We start from the raw sequence: 16,417 nt of genomic DNA on the forward strand, positions 1-16,417 counted from the left end.
CTTATTCTGATCAAGTCCCCTCCTCTTATGAGGAGGCAGGTGCTTTGGGGCTGGAAGGCTGGGTAATGTAGCAAGGGTCCTCGTCTCCTCAGACTGGCTGGTAGGTGCCCTGTTGCCCTTAAAGCCTTCCTGAATCTGGCAGCCAGGTCTTCTGCTGCCCATGTGGGCCAGGAAGTTTCCCCTAGTTGACTCCTTTACCAGTCTGTCCCTTGGATGCTACTGGGATTTTCTGCACTCCTCTCCTAACACAGTTTTTGGGAGATTTTTTTTTTTTTTACTATTTATTCAGACTCCTGGTTATTTATTGCAGATTGGCCAGTGTTTGGTTTGGGGATGAGGGTGGGGGGCTGGGAAGGTAGAAAGGAGTTGGGGACACAGTCCTCCTGACTTTCTGAAGTCGGACTCAACAGCCTCTCCTCCTTCTGGGACCTTCCTGGTTCTCCAGCAGGTCCTGGCTGGGAGGGCCCTGAGCTCTGTGTTGGAACGAGTGTCAGGGAGGCTTGAAGACCCCTGCACAGAGCAGACACACTGCTTCCCGCTGGCCTGCCCCACCTTCTTCCCAGAACTTGTCAGCTGGTTGTTCATTTCCAACTTGGATCCCTTCACAGCCTGAGGCTGGGGCCACAGCCTGGGACCCAGCAGACACTGCCCAGGATACCTGATGCATTCCCTCTTGCCTGTCCCCTTGCCTTCCCTTTTGGGGCCGTACTACTTGAATCACTGCGTCCAATTTGCCTCAGTGACAGGCCTGAGTCCAGTACCCTCTCCTTGATTTTGGGATGAAGGCCAAGAGCACATGTCCAGGTTAGGCTGAGCTCCCCAGGATACTGCCCAAGGAAAGGGCCTGCCCTTGGTGATCACCCCACCCCAGACACTCAAGGGATGTTCCCAGATAGCCAGAGTGCCCAAGCCTCCTGCTTGGGAAGCTGCCCCCAGGAATTTGGACACAACACATTAGGCTGTATGAATACAGCAAGTCTCACTTCAGAGGGTTAGAATGTTAAGTCTGCTTGTGTGTTTCTTTTTGTTTTTTTTTAAATCAGTTTTGTTCTTTGAATCAATGCTATTGATAACAAGTCTTTAATAAACCATGTGTTCTTTGCAGTGGGCATTGGTGCTGTGATGGGCTGAAACTTTGAGACCTCAGAGCAGGAAATAAAAGTTTGAGCAGGGATAGAGTCAGGAGGTGGTTAGAGTGGTCTAAGAAAGGCCAGGAGATTTCTTGTTGGAAGAGCCAGTTTTTGTCTTTGTTTTGTTTTTTCCCCTTCTTCCACCTCCTCCCCGCCGGCACTCCGGTTCAAGCCATTGTTTCTCAGTCTACGTGTGTAGGACACAGTTCCCTGGCCCATGCTGGTATTACGAGCCTTGTGCTCCCCCGGCTGAGGCAGTTGCCATCATTGGTTGGCAGCTCTCGCTGGCTGCCAGCTGCTCACACCAGCTGCCGGCTGCTCATGCTGGCCGCTCCTGGCAGCACACGGTAGCCCACTGAACCTCATACCGACCTCTGGCTGCTCACGGCAGCCCAGCTCCAGGGAGAGGCGTTCATGTTCACAATCTTAACCGTAGAGGGCACAGCTCACTGGTCTATGTGGGAATCCACGGCTTTAGGAGCATGGCCCTCCAACCACCTGAGGCATCATGCTGGCCCTTTGTGTTTTGTTTTGTAATTTTGTTTCACTTTTACTGAGCTTAATTGACATAAGAAGAGCCAGTTTAACTCATTCAACCATGCAATTTGCAGCTAGGTGGATGGAGGGATTGTGGATGGGGAAAGGCATTACATCATAATTTCACAGCAAGTTTTTTAGATGGAAAAAACTGAAAATTCAAAACCAAATCATTCCCCACAATCTGGAGAAAATCACTGATAATGTTAGTCTTCACAGATGCAATTTTTGTCAAATAATTGTCTTGGTAATTTTGTGTATTGTCAGTCCTCTCATGTTAGGTGGTGAACAAGTTGCTGTATGATTTTAAAATGTTTATAAGCTATATACTATTCTACCTAACATGCTAAAAAAAAAGTCAGAAACCAGTCTCTGAATATTATTTAAATAATACTGTGGGGAAGTTTTGTGTTTGAATCTTTGCATTCCTGATTTATTTCCCAGCTCAGTACTCTAAATGGGTTGGAAGATATGAACCTTTTTAAGGCTTTTCATACATAATTGCCAAGCTGCTTTCTGGAATTGTACCAGTTTCTTCTCCACCCAGCAGTTAGGATCGGCTGCCTGCATCCTTGTTCTCACTCTGGGCAGTCTTCTAGAACTTTTTGGCTTATGGTGGGATGATAGACTCCAGTGTCAGACACCTCAGGTGTCTTGTCCTTATTCTGCCAACTAGGAATTCCTTCTCTGAGCTCTTTTGAGGATTAAATGAAGTGATCCAAGCGCTTCAGACCAGTACCTGACACATCCTTGGCGCTCAAGAAGTAAGAGCTCTGCCCAGGCGCAGAGGAGGAGGGCCCTCGGTGGAGATCCGTGAGGAGGCGGAGCCCGACCGGCTGGCAGCGGCCAATCACAAACCGAAGCGGCGGTGCCACGCCCCTAGGGTCGGCATCTTAAAGGGCAAAGAAAGGGCACCTGGAGGTCCCCTCCGAGCGGGTACCGATTCTCTCTTCGTTGGATCCCCAAGCCTTTCGGATCCTTTGTGAGTGAAAGGAACGGAGATTGCAGCTGCCCACGCCGCCGCCCGGCCCCATCCCCGCGGTGGGCGCTTCAGGCCGGCGCGGTCCCTTTAAGAGCCTCGCGGGTCAGACTCGGGAGACCGCGGCGTTTTGTTGTCCCGCCCGGCCGTCCTCCATTCGAGTAGCGGTCGCGCTCCCCAGTCATGCGGGCGCTACGAGCCGGCCTGACCCTGGCGCTGGGCGCAGGGTTGGGCGCAGCTGCGGAAGGCTGGCGGCGGCAGCGGGCGGAAGCACGGCCGGCGCCGGGGCTGCTGGGCCGGTTGCCAGTGCTGCCCGTGGCGGCAGCGGCCGAACTGCCCGCCGTGCCTGTCGTACCCGGGGTCCCGACGGGCGGCGGCCCCGGTGAGCTAGCCAAGTACGGGCTGCCGGGGCTGGCACAGCTCAAGAGCCGCGAGTCCTACGTGCTGTGCTACGACCCGCGCACCCGCGGCGCGCTCTGGGTGGTGGAGCAGCTGCGCCACGAGCGGCTCCGCGGCGACGGCGATCGGCGCTCTTGCGACTTCCGCGAGGACGACTCGGTACACGCGTACCACCGCGCCACTAACGCCGACTACCGCGGTAGCGGCTTTGACCGCGGCCACCTGGCCGCCGCCGCCAACCACCGCTGGAGCCAGAAGGCCATGGACGACACCTTCTACCTGAGCAACGTCGCGCCCCAGGTAGCGCCTGCGTCCCTGGCCCGGTGGCAGAAGGCGAGGCCAGCCCCTCACCTCTCGGAGCCTCGGTTTGCTCCTCTGCAGAACGGGGAGGCTGCCGAGCCTGCGCGCTAAGGCACGTGCTTGCTAATCACACCGCGCTCCCTAATTGGGAGGGATGGAGCACTGCGCTCGGAGCATCCGCTTTGCAGTCTGACCCTTAGGGCCCCTGGGCTTCTTTCCTCACCTGTAAAATGGGGATATTACTGTCATTCACCTACATTTTGCAATAGCGCTGAGAAACTGAAGACCTGGTGCATATAAAAATACTGAGCACACTGGCCCACAGCAAGCATTTGATAAATAAGTATTAGCTATAATGAGGGAACAGGATCAGCGAGGCAAAGTGACTGGCACAGTGTCACACATCGGGAGGAAACCCGGGCAGTCTGTCTAGAGGACCGTGAGCTTTCAGACACTGTCCTACCCTGCCTTCTAGGAGTAAAAGGAAAGGCACCTGCTGACACTCGGCTATTAGTAGCAGTCACTGTGCACCTTGAGCAGGCTGCCCGACTTCTAGCCCTGTTCCCACCAGGGCCTGGCATCTACTGGATGAAGATTGATGTGGGGCCCTGGGTGAACCCCGTGAGGTCCGAGCCAGTGACCCTCCCCCAGCGGTACAATCCCCTACCCATTTGACTAGACACTGTACTGAGGACCAGAGAACTCAACTGATGAAGTCTGGAGCCTGGCTGTGCACGTGGTTTAGAGCAGGAAAGGATAAGAGAGATGATTGGGAGAGCTAGCCTTCCCATGAGCCCCTGGGGGTAGGGGCAGGGCCAGGCCTGTTTCTCTTTGAAAGCACTGCTTTCCTTAGTTAGGCTCTTTGGAGCTGGCAAACGACTTTGAGACGTGGGCTTTGAGACCTGGGGCGCTTGCTAGTCCTTCTAGGTGGGGGTACGCTAGCACCCTCTTGAGCTCTAAGCTTCACCCTCGTGGCCAGATGGCCTAAAGGAGTGTCATTCATTCCTTGAACCAGTTTCCTCCTCATGCTTGTCACCCACCCCCTGCTGGAATCTCCTGGCTTTGTGCCAGTGACATCCCTCAGGGCCTGCGGCAGCCCCATAGGGGAAAGGTTCCAGCCAGTTTCTGAGCCCCTCTCTCCTTCCAGGTGCCCCATCTCAACCAGAATGCCTGGAACAACCTGGAGAAGTATAGCCGGAGCTTGACTCGCTCCTACCAAAATGTCTATGTCTGCACAGGGCCGCTCTTCCTGCCCAGGTAAGGCTAGAACTGGGGGGCCTGGGGACGCCAGGGCCTCCCACTCACCCCACCCAAGCTTGTTGCAGGCCCTGGATCAACACGGCCAGGTCATTAGTCACCTGGTTTCTTGGCAAGTTTATCCATTCCCTACCTCAGGCCCCTGAATTCCACTTCCACAGCCAGGGACCTTTGGGATACTTACCCAGACCATGCCTCCTGCCCACAAGCACCAGGCCCTGTGTCTGCCCTTGCTCCTCTCCTCCATCACCTCTTGCCATACCACCCAACCAACCTCGTGTTCTGCCCAGACAGAAACCCTTGCACCAGGTTCTTGCCTTCAGTCTTCTCTGCATGGAGCAACCCTCCCTTGCTGTCTCCCAGAGCCAGGGTTTGACCTCCACCTCCCTGACCCTGAGCCTTCACTCCTGTCCCTCTGCAGCCCCCTTTCCAGATAGAAGGGACTGAGCATCCTCTGGACATGCTCAGTGATTTTCAGGCCGGCTGAAGGCTGGGATAAGGGAAGCCATGGGTGGCGAAGCAGCTGGCTCAGGAGTCCAGGCTGGGATGGGATACAAGAACTATCACCAGGTCTCTGGGCGCTGTGGGCAAATGACCTCTATACCCTCTCCCACGAAATGGGGATAATACCCGTTACCTACCCTGTGGTTGTTTAGGGGCCAGAGTGGGATGGTGGATGTCACCATAAGGGCTCAGCGTGGGCTGGCTGAGGCCCTGATAAACTTGAATGAGCCAGTGCCTCCTATGGCCTGCCGAAGTGGAGCTGACTGCTGAGGGTAGGCACTTGCTACCTGGGCACTTGCTACGCAGGTGCTGGGAATCCAGCTGGCACAGCCGGCCCAGTTGGTGCCCACCATCCACAGGGAGGACAGGTAGTCATCAAGTGTCTGCATGGGTGAATGTGAATATATAGGCCAGATTCTTTCAGCATTTATTGTCACCACCCACTGCCTGACCCAGTGTTGGGCACGAGGACAACAGGGTAAAAGTGAGTCTCTGCCCTGCAGGGAGCCCCAGGCTCCTGGGGGGGCCAAGAAGGGCCGACGCCTCATGCTGAGGGCGTGGTCCTGCAGGTTGACTCAAGTTGGAGGTCAGGTCAGGGAATGCTTCCTGGAGGTGACGGCCTTGGGCCTGACCAGACTTGCTGGGAGCCCTGAAAGGCCATGTGTGCCTGGGTTTGCCTGCAGGACAGAGGCTGACGGGAAGTCCTACGTGAAGTACCAGGTAATCGGCAAGAACCACGTGGCAGTGCCCACCCACTTCTTCAAGGTGCTGATCCTGGAGGCAGCAGGTGGGCAAATCGAACTCCGCTCCTATGTGATGCCCAACGCGCCTGTGGACGAGGCAATCCCACTGGAGCGCTTCCTGGTGCCCATCGAGAGTATTGAGCGGGCCTCAGGACTGCTCTTTGTGCCCAATATCCTGGCACGGGCGGGCAGCCTCAAGGCCATCACTGCAGGTAGCAAGTGAGGGCGGCAGCCCAGCCAGTCTGAGGGTGTGGGGCTGGGTCACATTAAAGGCGGTTATTTTTGGAGACAAGTCTTGGCTGTGTTTGTCACAGGTGACCCTCAGGAACCTCTGGCTTCACCGCTTCTTCAGTCTTGGGCCTGACAGAAACTTCCACTGGGCTGGGTACCCGCTTGGGTGAGGCCAGGCTGCAGGGCAGCCAAGGAGATGAGGATGGCTTCCTGGAAGAGAAGTACAGCAACAGGCTGGGGCCTTGGGAGGCTGGCAGGTGCCCCAGCTCCCAGCCTGTCCTCAGCGCCCGACTGCGCACGACCTGCCTCTCGTGATACGCTGCCCTCAGCAGAGCCCTGAGGCACTATGGACAGGCCCAGCATGCTCCTGCCAATCTGCCACTGGCTGACTGCATGCCCTGCACAGAAGGGCATCACCTCCCTGCCCCTCAGTCTCCCCTCTGTAAAATGGGAATGATCGGGGGGTAATGAGAGTACCTGCCTGTCAGGGTCAGGGCAGGTGACAGGCAGGAACTTCTCAGCCCTTGGTACAGGTACTGGATGGGTATGGCTGGCAGGCTTGCAGCCCCAGGCCCCAGCAGGGCCCTCAGCGACAGGTGGACTGGGAGAGTCCACCTGTTTAATCTGATGGAAGCAACAGTGCCTCCCCAAGCAAAATGTCCACAGGCACGGCGTTCTGTGCTGAGCTAGGGGTGAGGCCAGGTTCCTTGGATGCCCAGGACTAAGGCGCTCAGCTAGCTGCATCCGGGCCCCCAAGGAGAGGGCTGCCCTACCCACTGCGGTCACACAGGAAGTGGAACACCAAGTGTACAGCAAAATAAACAGAAGCCCAGAGAAGGGGTGGGTGGGGTCTCCTGGGTCATCCAGCCTGGAAACAGCTGGACGGGCACCGGCACCTGGGAGCCTTGATTCCCAGGTCACTCATCCTGACCGGGCCGTTAGTCTGTGGTGGTGAGGTCTAGGGGGTGAGGAGACCGTCTCAGGGCAGCCTTGGGCAGGAGGTGACAGGGAGAGAGCTGCAGCTCCCCTTGGCCAGACCCCGAAGCCCTGGCTGGTGGCTAATCCTCGGGAACAGCAGGCTGGAGGCGGGGGAGGCAGGCGGGCTCACCTCTGTGCGGATGGTGCGGCTGCCCTGGCTGGGGCAAGTGTTGACATACAGATCGAAGAGGACACTGGGTTCAGCCACCTCCAGGTTGGGGTCAGCATCCACTGCAGCTTCCAGCCCCTGGAGGCCTCCGAACACCACGAGAGCGTGCCTGGCACCCACAGGTGGGGAATCATTGACTATTCATCAAGGCCACACTGAAAGCAGCCCCCCGAGCTCTCAGCACCCCCACACAGTAGAGGCCCAGTCTGTACAGCTTTGCCCCCACCAGACTGGCTCCCTGCTCTGTTCCCCCTTCTCCGGCCCATCCCAGGTTGTACCCACCTGAAACTGGGAAGCTGGGCGGAGGCCACATCTGAGCCTCGCTCTGATGTCCCGATGGTCAGGTCATACCCATCCTGGAAGGGGGCCTCAGCAAACACAGCACCTGGGGGAGAAGCCAGCTCAGTAGGGCTCTTGCTTTCCACAAGCCACAGCTGCTTGGCTGTGTCTGTGTACACTGGGTGGGGTGGGGTGTGGAGGAGACGGGGACATAGGTAAGGGAGCCACAGCCAGGCCCTCCGCTGTTCCCAGGAAGTCAGGGATGATCAGGAAGAGACCACGCCTGTGCTAGATGGGGAAACAAAGCCGAAGGTGGGTAGGAGGGAGCTCTGAAGATGTACTGCACCTCTGACTTATCTGGTCCTTTCGGTCCCGACTCCTACCCCCAAGACAGACATTAATTGATCACGATACTTCTCCTCAGAAGTCCTTCACAGCGTTCCAGGCAGAACACTCGGGGAGACCAAGGCCCAGAGAAGGAAAGGCAATTGCCCAAGGACACACGGCACATTGGTAGAATAAGGACTAGGCTCTCTGTGTCCTCCCACACTGAGGACTTACTGAGGCAGGAGGCCAGTCGGACTGTGTAACCCCAGTAGAGACCAGCTTTGCTGCGAGGGTCCTGAGACGACACAACTTTTCCTAGGTAGGTCTTGCTTTCTGGAAGGGAAGCAGAGAGGCTGTGAAGACAGGGCGAGGGGACAAGCAAGTGGAAGGAAGAGGCTCTGACCCCTGAGGCTGCCCAGGCTGCGGAAGCTTCCAGATACCTGGGAGTTGCTTCTGGTTCAGTCGCACGGTCACCCGAAGTCCAGGTTCCAAGTTCTTGTCAATCTTCACCTCCTAGGGAGAAGCCAGAAATGGGTGCTGTTGCCCACAGGACCAGCAGGGGTCACTGCTCTTCCAGACTTGGGGGAACCTGTAGGGCCTGCAAGAGACCTAAGGGATTCAGGTCAACCTTAGATCTCCTCCCTGCGCCAGACCTGCAAAACGACTACCACAAGACACTGGTCAAAAATGAATGCTCTGGGCCTGGCACAGAATAGGAAGTAAAGATTCCATGAGTAGATGAAACCCCAGTTTTGTGCATTTTAGTGGCTATGCCACTTACTAGCTTACTAGGAGTCTGAGGGGCTCACTTAACCTCTCTGAGCCTATTTCCTCATCTGTCTCACAGGAAACTTTTCATAAACAAAAGCTGTTACACTACACAGGAGCTGGCATGAAGTGAGTGCTTAATGCGTGGGAGCTGTGATGAACAACCATGGATATGTGTGTTTTGTGCCAATTTTGAATTCAAGATAGGGCACTGCACTTTTTTTCCCTTTTGAGGGTTTCTCATGCTTCTCCATTTATCTGCATCTGGGCCATTCTGGTCTACTTGTACCCAGTGATTTCTGGTCTGTTATTTTTGAGGAAAGGGGACCCCACACATTTACATGTCTGCCTCTGACTCTGGAGACTTGACAGTAAATAGGTGGCAAATGAATGCTCCAATCCCTGCACGGCTCTGCATTTCACTGCAGCAGCTCCAGAGTGACTCTGAACTTGGTTTTGCAAGGTTTTGTTTTGTTTTTAGCATGAGGACCATCTTCTGTTGATTTAAAAAGTAAATTTGCTCCTGCTTTATCTACTGAGCCCCGTTTTAGGCATTTCTCTGGGCAAAATCAACATCAGTGGGGGACCGGCGGGCAGAGATGCCTGGGTCGCAGACACCCCACTCACATGCCCTGCCTGCCCTCCACAGCCAGGGTGTGTCTGGGAAGTATGTCCTGACTCACTCCAATCCTTACCTTCTTCATGCCACAGTTGACAAAGGAGCCGTGGCCTGGCCGGGTGGGCCGGTCCACCACGACGCCTTCTCGGAACTCGGATTCCTCATCCTGACGCATGTGGTGAGGGCTGTCCAGGGGGTTCAGGAGCCCTGTGGGTGAGGAGGGGTCAGAAGGAGTCTGGGAGGTGCAAAAGCACAAGGGGTGTGACAAGAACCCTGGACCAAGGTCCAGCTCTGCCACCGACCTGCTGCTTGCCACCAGGCACAGGCCTCGCCCTGAAATGGGGCTCAGGGTCCCCAGCCTCACCTGCAAACTGTAGATCCTGGTGCTTGGGGAAGAACGCCTTTCTTAGGTACCTAGTAAAGAACACAGATCTCAGGAAGTTCCCGGGGAGGCCACCTTCTGTCTGACCCCCACCTCAACCTTCCCTCCCTCATGCTCCGGGAAGTCTGCCCTTCACCCCCTTACTGTGGACACTCCAGGTACTGCAAGATCCGGGCCAGCTGCACGCAGGCCTGCCCCTTCTTGCCGACTCCCTTGAATTCCCCTTCCACAGTCCTGGAGAGAGAAAGATAGGGCTCAAGAGCCTACTGTGTTCCCTTTGAGAGCCCATCCACCCAGTCTGATCTTTGCAGTGCCTTGCTTTGCAACTCTGCCCATCAGGGTTACAATGGGGGCATTTCGGGCCGGGTCCTCAGCCCAGGCAAGCCCAAGCCAATCCTGGCAGCCCCTCCCTTCTCCCTGAGGATGGCCCCTCACTTGGCATCTTGGCCCTCTTCATCAAACACCACAATCTCATCCACACAGAAGATGGTGCAGGCTCTGGCAATCTGGCCAGCCAGGTAGGTGCGAAGCTCGGGTGACTGGGCGTTGTCGAGAATGGAGCCCGGCAGGGCCACGCTCAAGGTGTAGAGCCGCCCTGGGCAGGGGAGGGGTGTTCACAGTCAGTCTAAGAGGCCCGGCCCACGTTCTCCCCTTTCCTCTGTCCCCAGGGCTCAGAGTTAGAGAATTTTCCTATTGGGAGGCACTTTGAGATTAGCAAACTAGATCCAATGCCCTTCTCTGGGCCTCAATGTCCCCGGGAGGAAAATGGACTCAGGGTCTCCAAGGCTCCTAAGAGCAGGGCAGATCACCAGGCAAGGCCGGGGAGTGCTTAGAGGCACTGGCCTAGGTTCACATCCTGGCTCCACCCCTTACTGCCTCAGTTCTCCAGTTGTCAAATGGGGATAATGAGAGCTGTTATCTATTATTCGTGCCTTTGATGTGTGCACAAGTACCCAATAACCCTAGGAAGCACGTACTACCATGATCCCCATCAAGAGGTGGGGAACCTGCAGACCAGAGAGGTCAAATACATGGCCCAAGATCACACAAAAGGCAGGACAGCCGAGATATGGGTTGAGGCCGTTGGGATCTAGAGGGACCACCACACTCCCTCCCAGTCATACAAAAGGAGCCACATGAGATAATCCCCACAAAGGGCTTCCCCGGTATCTGAAACAGCTGACATGCTCAGTTGCCATCCTCACTGTAACCATCATCACTGGTAACCACTGGTCTTACAGGGTACCATAGGGCCCCTTGACTCTCTAGACCAGGGGTGTCAAAACTGCGGCCCACGGGCCAACTGCGGTCCGCAATCCATTATTAATTGGCCCACAGCAAATTCCAAAAATACATTTAGTTTACTTAAATAAACCAGGTGAGGCAATACATACTTCACCTCGAGTGAGTGGCCCGGCTACTTGTGTATTTTACCGCATATGGCCCTTGGTAAAAAACGTTGAAAAAAGTTTGGACACCCCTGCTCTAGACCTTCAGGTCTGGCTGAGGAGAAAAGATACAATTTGTTAGGGCAGGTCCAGATGTACTGAAGTGGAAGCACATCTGGCACAGTGTGGGGTGAGAAAAGCCAGGTCCAGAAGCCCGCGGTTAAAGTGGCTGCATTTTTCTAAAACTGTATCTATACATCTCTTTACATGTGTTTACGTGAGTATAACCTATTGTCTGGAGAAACTTTCACTGCAATGTTTGCTGGGACTTTTCCTTTCTTCTTCATAGTTTTCTATTGTTTGGGGAGTTTTGTTCTGAGTATGGATTATTTAATGAGAAGAAGCACTCTCTTATTGTGAAATCAGAGTAATTAAATGAAAAATGAAATTAAAGCACACAGGAAGTGCTCAATAAAAAAGTAAAAATAACTCATGATGATGATTTTTGAAGGCATAAAATTATGATCTGTGATGCTTACCCTCCATAAGCTTGAAATCTACCTAAGTAGGAAGTTAGGACTCAGTTTTCTGGGCCTCTCCCACACTCCTGGCCTCAGTTTCTCCATCAGGATAAGATGTCTGAACCCACTGGCCTCTGAGTTCCCTTCCAGATACGACATTCTCTGCCCAGCCCAGGACCCAGGCTGCTCACCTTGTTCCTCCTTCTGTGCAGCTGCCTCCTCCTCCTCCTGGCGCTTTGTCTGTTCCTCCTGCACCCGCTGCCGCTCCAGTTTTTTCATCAGCTTAAGATCCTTCCACTTCTTTTTCTCCTCTTTCTCTGGATTAGAGGACATCCCCGATTGGTGGAGTGGAGAGGAACTTGGAGCAGTGCAGATGGTGCCCTTTCAGTAGGATCAGGGTTCCCACTCAGTAGGGAGTGCTCCTGGATGAGCAGCCAGAGCCTCCCGGAGCTTCTGACCCCTTCCTCCCATCTTAGGTGCTGTCCCCCCAGAGGGGACAAACTTTGTGGCTTTCTGGAGTGGCCTGGGGAAATGTGAGCACAGACACTGTCCTCCACCCCCAGCCCCTTACTTACTCTGTTTCTTCCATTTTCGCCACTCCACCCTTTGGCCGTGTTCACCCTGGAGGAGTGGGAAGAGATATAGCAGTGAGGCTGAATGGTCACACCTGAGAGGGGTCTCACTTCCTGCTGGGAACACACACACTGCTGTCCCAAAGAGAGAGTCAGGAGAGCCTCCTGTACCCCACTGCCTGGGACCAGGCCTGGCACATAGGAAGCACTCAATTGAATTAGTTTCCAATGGAGAGAAGAGGAAACTGAAGCTCGGGGAACAGGACCTACCCATTGTCGCCCTGGGAGTCAGAAGAGATACGCTATGCAAGGGCTCGGAATTGCGAGCACTATCGCACCTCCTGAATCCAGGCCTCGGCCAGAGTAGCCACAAAGGGCTCCGGCAGTGGGTTACTGACGCTGTCCCGGCTGTGGCTCAGACCCCGGCTCCCACCTCCGGTTCTCATCCGGGCAGGGGGGCACGCGGCCAAGAGCATGCGACACCTTGGGGCTTCCGGTCTCGTATCAACAAGACGCAGGGAGAGGGAGGAGCGGCCTGACCGCACCACTGGTCCCTACGCGGCTGGTTCTCACGCCTCCACCCACTGTCCAGCCCGGGGGGGGGGGGTCCCACCTCTCGCCACCTACCGGGCCGCAGGGCCGCTTCTTCACGCGCTCCGCCATATTAGCCGCACACCGTCAACCACGCCTTGCCAATCAGACTCATCCCTTCCGGCCACACCTCCCCTGAGTCGCCCAATCGGAGGCAATGGCGCTCGGGGGCGTGGCCTAGGCTCCCAGCGGCTACCGGAGAGCATGGATTGGGCTGGGCTTGGAGGGTTGAAGCAACCCCGCGGAGGTGGGCGGGGCTCGTCACCCGCCCGGGTGTCGGAGTTCCGGGCCTATCGGTCTTGTCCTGGGACCCTCTGACAACTCGAGAGCCGCTCTCCTGCTCCGCACCGGGAGTCACTCAAAGCTCAGCTTGGTTTTGTACATGGGGACTCTGTGGCCCAGAGCTGGAACCAGATTCAGAGCTGGAAATGACCATGGACATGATTTAATCCAGTTCTCGTAGATTCATTCATTTACTCTACTCTCTCTTTTAATGAACGGACTTTATTTTTTAGAGCAGATTTAGGCTTAGCGAAAATTGAGCAGATAGTACGGAGAGTTTCCATTAACCCCTCTCCCCGTCCCGTTATCCTATTGTTAACGTGTTGTGTGTACATTTCTCAACATTGATAAACCAGTATTGATAATTATTACTAACTAAAGTCTGTAGTTTACATTAGGGTTCACTCTTTGTGTTGTATATTCTATGGGTTTTGAAAAATGCATAATGTCATGTATCTACCATTACAGTATCACACAGAATAGTTTTACTGCCCTAAAAATCCTCTATGCTCCCCCTACACCTTTCCAAACCCTTGGCAATCACTGATCTTTTTTACTGTCTCCATAGTTTTGCCTTTTCCAGAATGTTATATAGTTGGAATCAGCATGTAGCCTTTTCAGACTTCCGTCTTTCATTAAACAATATGCATTTAAGTTTCCTCCATGTCATCTCGTGGCTTGATAGCTAATTTATTTTTATTGCTGGATGCTATTCCTTTGTATGGATATGCTACAGTTTGCTTCTCCATTCACCTTTTCAAGGACATTTGGTTGCTTCCAGTTTGGGGCAATTATGAATAAAGCTGCTATACACATTCATGTACAGGTTTGTGTGTGACATGAATTTTCAGCTCATTTGGGTAAATCGCTAGGAGCCTGACGGCTGGATCCTACAATACAACGATGTTTAGTTTTGTAAAGAACTTCCAAACTGTCTTCCCAAATGGCTGTACCATTTTTGCATTTCTGCCAGCAATGAATGAAATATGCTTTCTTTTTTTTAAAATTTATTTGGGTGACAATTGTTAGTAAAATTACATAGATTTCAGGTGTACAATTCTGTATGACATCATCTATAAATCCCATTGTGTGTTCACCACCCAGAGTCAGTTCTCCTTCCATCACTATATATTCGATCCTGCTTTCTTTTTAAATTAATAAATTTGAGAAAATTTTCATTCAATCAACAAATATTTATTGAGCAGGACCTATTTTGAGGCAGGAATTCCCTGTGCTAATCTCCAGGGACACAAAGGTAAGAAAAAGCAAACACTGATCTGGAGCTTACAACCTAGTAGAGATTAATTTCTAAGTCAATATATGTGTTAATATTACAAGAGTTGTGTTATTTCGTCATTCACCCCCTCCCCCATATGAATGAGAAGGCAGAGTCATGTATGCTTCTAAGGGAAGATCTACCATCTCCAGCTGCCTGAGGTTACTCAGTCTAAGATCTAGAACCTGTAGTCACAGATTTGAGCAATAGGCAGATTTTGGATTAGTTCATGAGACATGGAACCTTTGGTCAGGGTGGTTCTACCCGGGAAATCTATGGGTTTACCCCATGGAGGACTTGCTTTACGATCAGGCTGTGTAGTATGGCAAGGGGCTCCAAACCTGAGCCTCTGACCTGGTAATTTGTTTCGCAATCTTGACTTTGGAAGAGTGTTAGGAGTACTAAGTCAAGGGTTGGAAGGGGAGGGAGGTCAGTGTCCTACGTCATAGAACCAAATATACTCCAACAGCAACTCTCTGACATTAAATGTGTGTCCTACACTTCAATTCAGATAATAACTACATGGAGTTAGCACAGACCCCATAGGTTAAGGGCTCCATTCCACAAGACTGCCTCCCACTTCAGGTGCCAGGTACAAGAGGGGTTCCCAGGCTGCCCACACTTCTGCCTGGCTGACTATAACTTCGGGCATATCCACGATCCTTTTCAGGTTCAATAACTTGCTGAAATGATTCACAGCACTTAGGAAAGTGCTACACTTACACCTTTTTTTTTTTTTTTTAAAGACATGATTGCATTTTTTTTTTAAAGATTTTATTGGGGAAGGGGAACAGGACTTTATTGGGGAAACAGTGTGTACTTCCAGGACTTTTTTCCAAGTCAAGTTTTTTCCAAGTCAAGTTGTTGTCCTTTCAATCTTAGTTGTGGAGGGCACAGCTCAGCTCCAGGAGGTCCCGTTGCCTTTGCTAGTTGCAGGGGGCACAGCCCACCATCCCTTGCGAGAGTCGAACTGGCAACCTTGTGGTTGAGAGCCCACGCTCCAACCAACTGAGCCATTTGGGAGCTCAGCGGCAGCTCAGCTCAAGGTGCCGTGTACAATCTTAGTGGTAGGGGGCGCAGCCCACCATCCCTTGCAGGATTCAAACTGGCAACCTTGTGATTTAGAGCCTGCGATCCAATCAACTGAGCCATCTGGCCACCTGGGAGCAGCAGCTCATTAACTTCATTCTAGTTGCGGAGGGCACAGTTCGCTGGCCCATGTGGGAATCGAACCGGCAGCCCCGTTGCCCAGAGCTCGTGCTCTAACCAACTGAGCCACCCATCTGCCCCTATACTTACTTACATTTTTATCATAAAGGATTCAACTCAAGAATAGCCAAATGGAAGAAGTACATAGAGTAAGGTGTTGGGGGGACAGGGTGCAGAGCTTCCAGGCCATCTCTGGCTGTGCCACCCTCCCAGCACATTGGTGTGTTCCCTAACCCAGAAGCTCCTTAAGCTTCATGGATTCAGGGTTTTTACGTAGGGTTTTATTACTGATGAATGATTGATGAAATCATTGGCCCATTGACTAAAGTCAAGGTCCAATGCCTTTCCCCTCCCTGGGGACCGGGGGTTGGGGCTGAAAGTTCTGACCTCTAATCACGTGGTCAAAAGGGGCTCGTTAGGAATAACAAAAGACACTAGTCCCATCATTGAGGAAATTCCAAGGGTTTTAGGAGCTCTGTGCCAGGAACCAGTGACAAAGACCAAATATATTTTATTATACCATATATTCCTACCGTGTTTCCCTGAAAATAAGACCTAACTGAAAAATAAGCCCTAGCATGATTTTTCAGAATGACATCCTCTGAACATAAGCCCTAATGCGTCTTTTAGAGCAAACCTTAATATAAGACCAGGTCTTATTTTCGGGGAAACACGGTATGAGTTCCCCCAATTAAATATATGATATGAGCAAAACCCAAGGACTTGTTATGCAAATATAAGTCCCCAGAACCACCTTCCCAATCCAAGAGCTGCCATTGCTTTCCAGTGGGACCACCCTCCCGCCCCCATCAAATCCCATTCTACCTTTGCCAGCTGGATGGCCTTGGGCAGGTTACCTTACCTCCAAAGTGGTTCCTTCACTTATGAAATGGAAAAATAAGTCTTGTTTAATGAGATCATGGGCACCCAAGTGCCTGGCATACACAGGTGCACAGTAAACATGAGCTACTTTTCT

The 16,417-nt window shown here is 53.0% G+C and overlaps 2 protein-coding genes across 4 annotated transcripts; one reads left to right on the forward strand and one right to left on the reverse strand.

Moving 5' to 3' along the window:
* Positions 1–1,429: 1,429 nt before the first annotated feature.
* Positions 1,430–6,136, forward strand: ENDOG (endonuclease G). Its single transcript, XM_033123626.1, has 3 exons — positions 1,430–3,345; positions 4,493–4,602; positions 5,790–6,136. The coding sequence occupies exons 1-3, from the start codon at positions 2,830–2,832 to the stop codon at positions 6,070–6,072; spliced, it is 909 nt and encodes a 302-aa protein (XP_032979517.1). The 5' UTR covers positions 1,430–2,829; the 3' UTR covers positions 6,073–6,136.
* On the reverse strand, positions 5,511–12,793 carry SPOUT1 (SPOUT domain containing methyltransferase 1). 3 transcript variants are annotated; one of them, XM_033123624.1, is made up of 12 exons: positions 12,711–12,793; positions 12,087–12,132; positions 11,703–11,828; positions 10,038–10,197; positions 9,747–9,836; positions 9,585–9,634; positions 9,297–9,427; positions 8,274–8,346; positions 8,068–8,166; positions 7,510–7,612; positions 7,189–7,336; positions 5,511–6,290 (listed from the first exon to the last, which is right to left on the reverse strand). In XM_033123624.1, exons 1-12 carry the CDS (start codon positions 12,744–12,746, stop codon positions 6,198–6,200), a joined length of 1,155 nt encoding a protein of 384 aa, XP_032979515.1. In that variant the 5' UTR covers positions 12,747–12,793; the 3' UTR covers positions 5,511–6,197. The 3 variants fall into 3 exon arrangements, with proteins under 3 accessions (XP_032979515.1, XP_032979513.1, XP_032979516.1); XM_033123622.1 differs by lacking the exon at positions 12,711–12,793 and adding an exon at positions 12,422–12,628 and having other exon boundaries at positions 6,155–6,290; XM_033123625.1 differs by lacking the exon at positions 12,711–12,793 and adding an exon at positions 12,354–12,449 and having other exon boundaries at positions 6,155–6,290.
* Positions 12,794–16,417: the final 3,624 nt, after the last annotated feature.

This window comes from Rhinolophus ferrumequinum, chromosome 12 (genome assembly GCF_004115265.2).
Source record: "Rhinolophus ferrumequinum isolate MPI-CBG mRhiFer1 chromosome 12, mRhiFer1_v1.p, whole genome shotgun sequence".
In the NCBI taxonomy this organism is placed as follows: Eukaryota; Metazoa; Chordata; class Mammalia; order Chiroptera; family Rhinolophidae; genus Rhinolophus; species Rhinolophus ferrumequinum.

Coding starts and splice junctions, on each gene's coding strand:
- ENDOG (XM_033123626.1), top strand. CDS start 2,830: ATGCGGGCGCTACGAGCCGGCCTGACCCTGGCGCTGGGCGCAGGGTTG. Junction 3,346..4,492: donor TGAGCAACGTCGCGCCCCAG/GTAGCGCCTGCG, acceptor CTCTCCTTCCAG/GTGCCCCATCTCAACCAGAA. Junction 4,603..5,789: donor GGGCCGCTCTTCCTGCCCAG/GTAAGGCTAGAA, acceptor GTTTGCCTGCAG/GACAGAGGCTGACGGGAAGT.
- SPOUT1 (XM_033123622.1), bottom strand. CDS start 12,559: ATGCTCTTGGCCGCGTGCCCCCCTGCCCGGATGAGAACCGGAGGTGGG. Junction 9,837..10,037: donor GAAGAGGGCCAAGATGCCAA/GTGAGGGGCCAT, acceptor TTCTCTCTCCAG/GACTGTGGAAGGGGAATTCA. Junction 8,167..8,273: donor GAACCAGAAGCAACTCCCAG/GTATCTGGAAGC, acceptor CTTCCCTTCCAG/AAAGCAAGACCTACCTAGGA.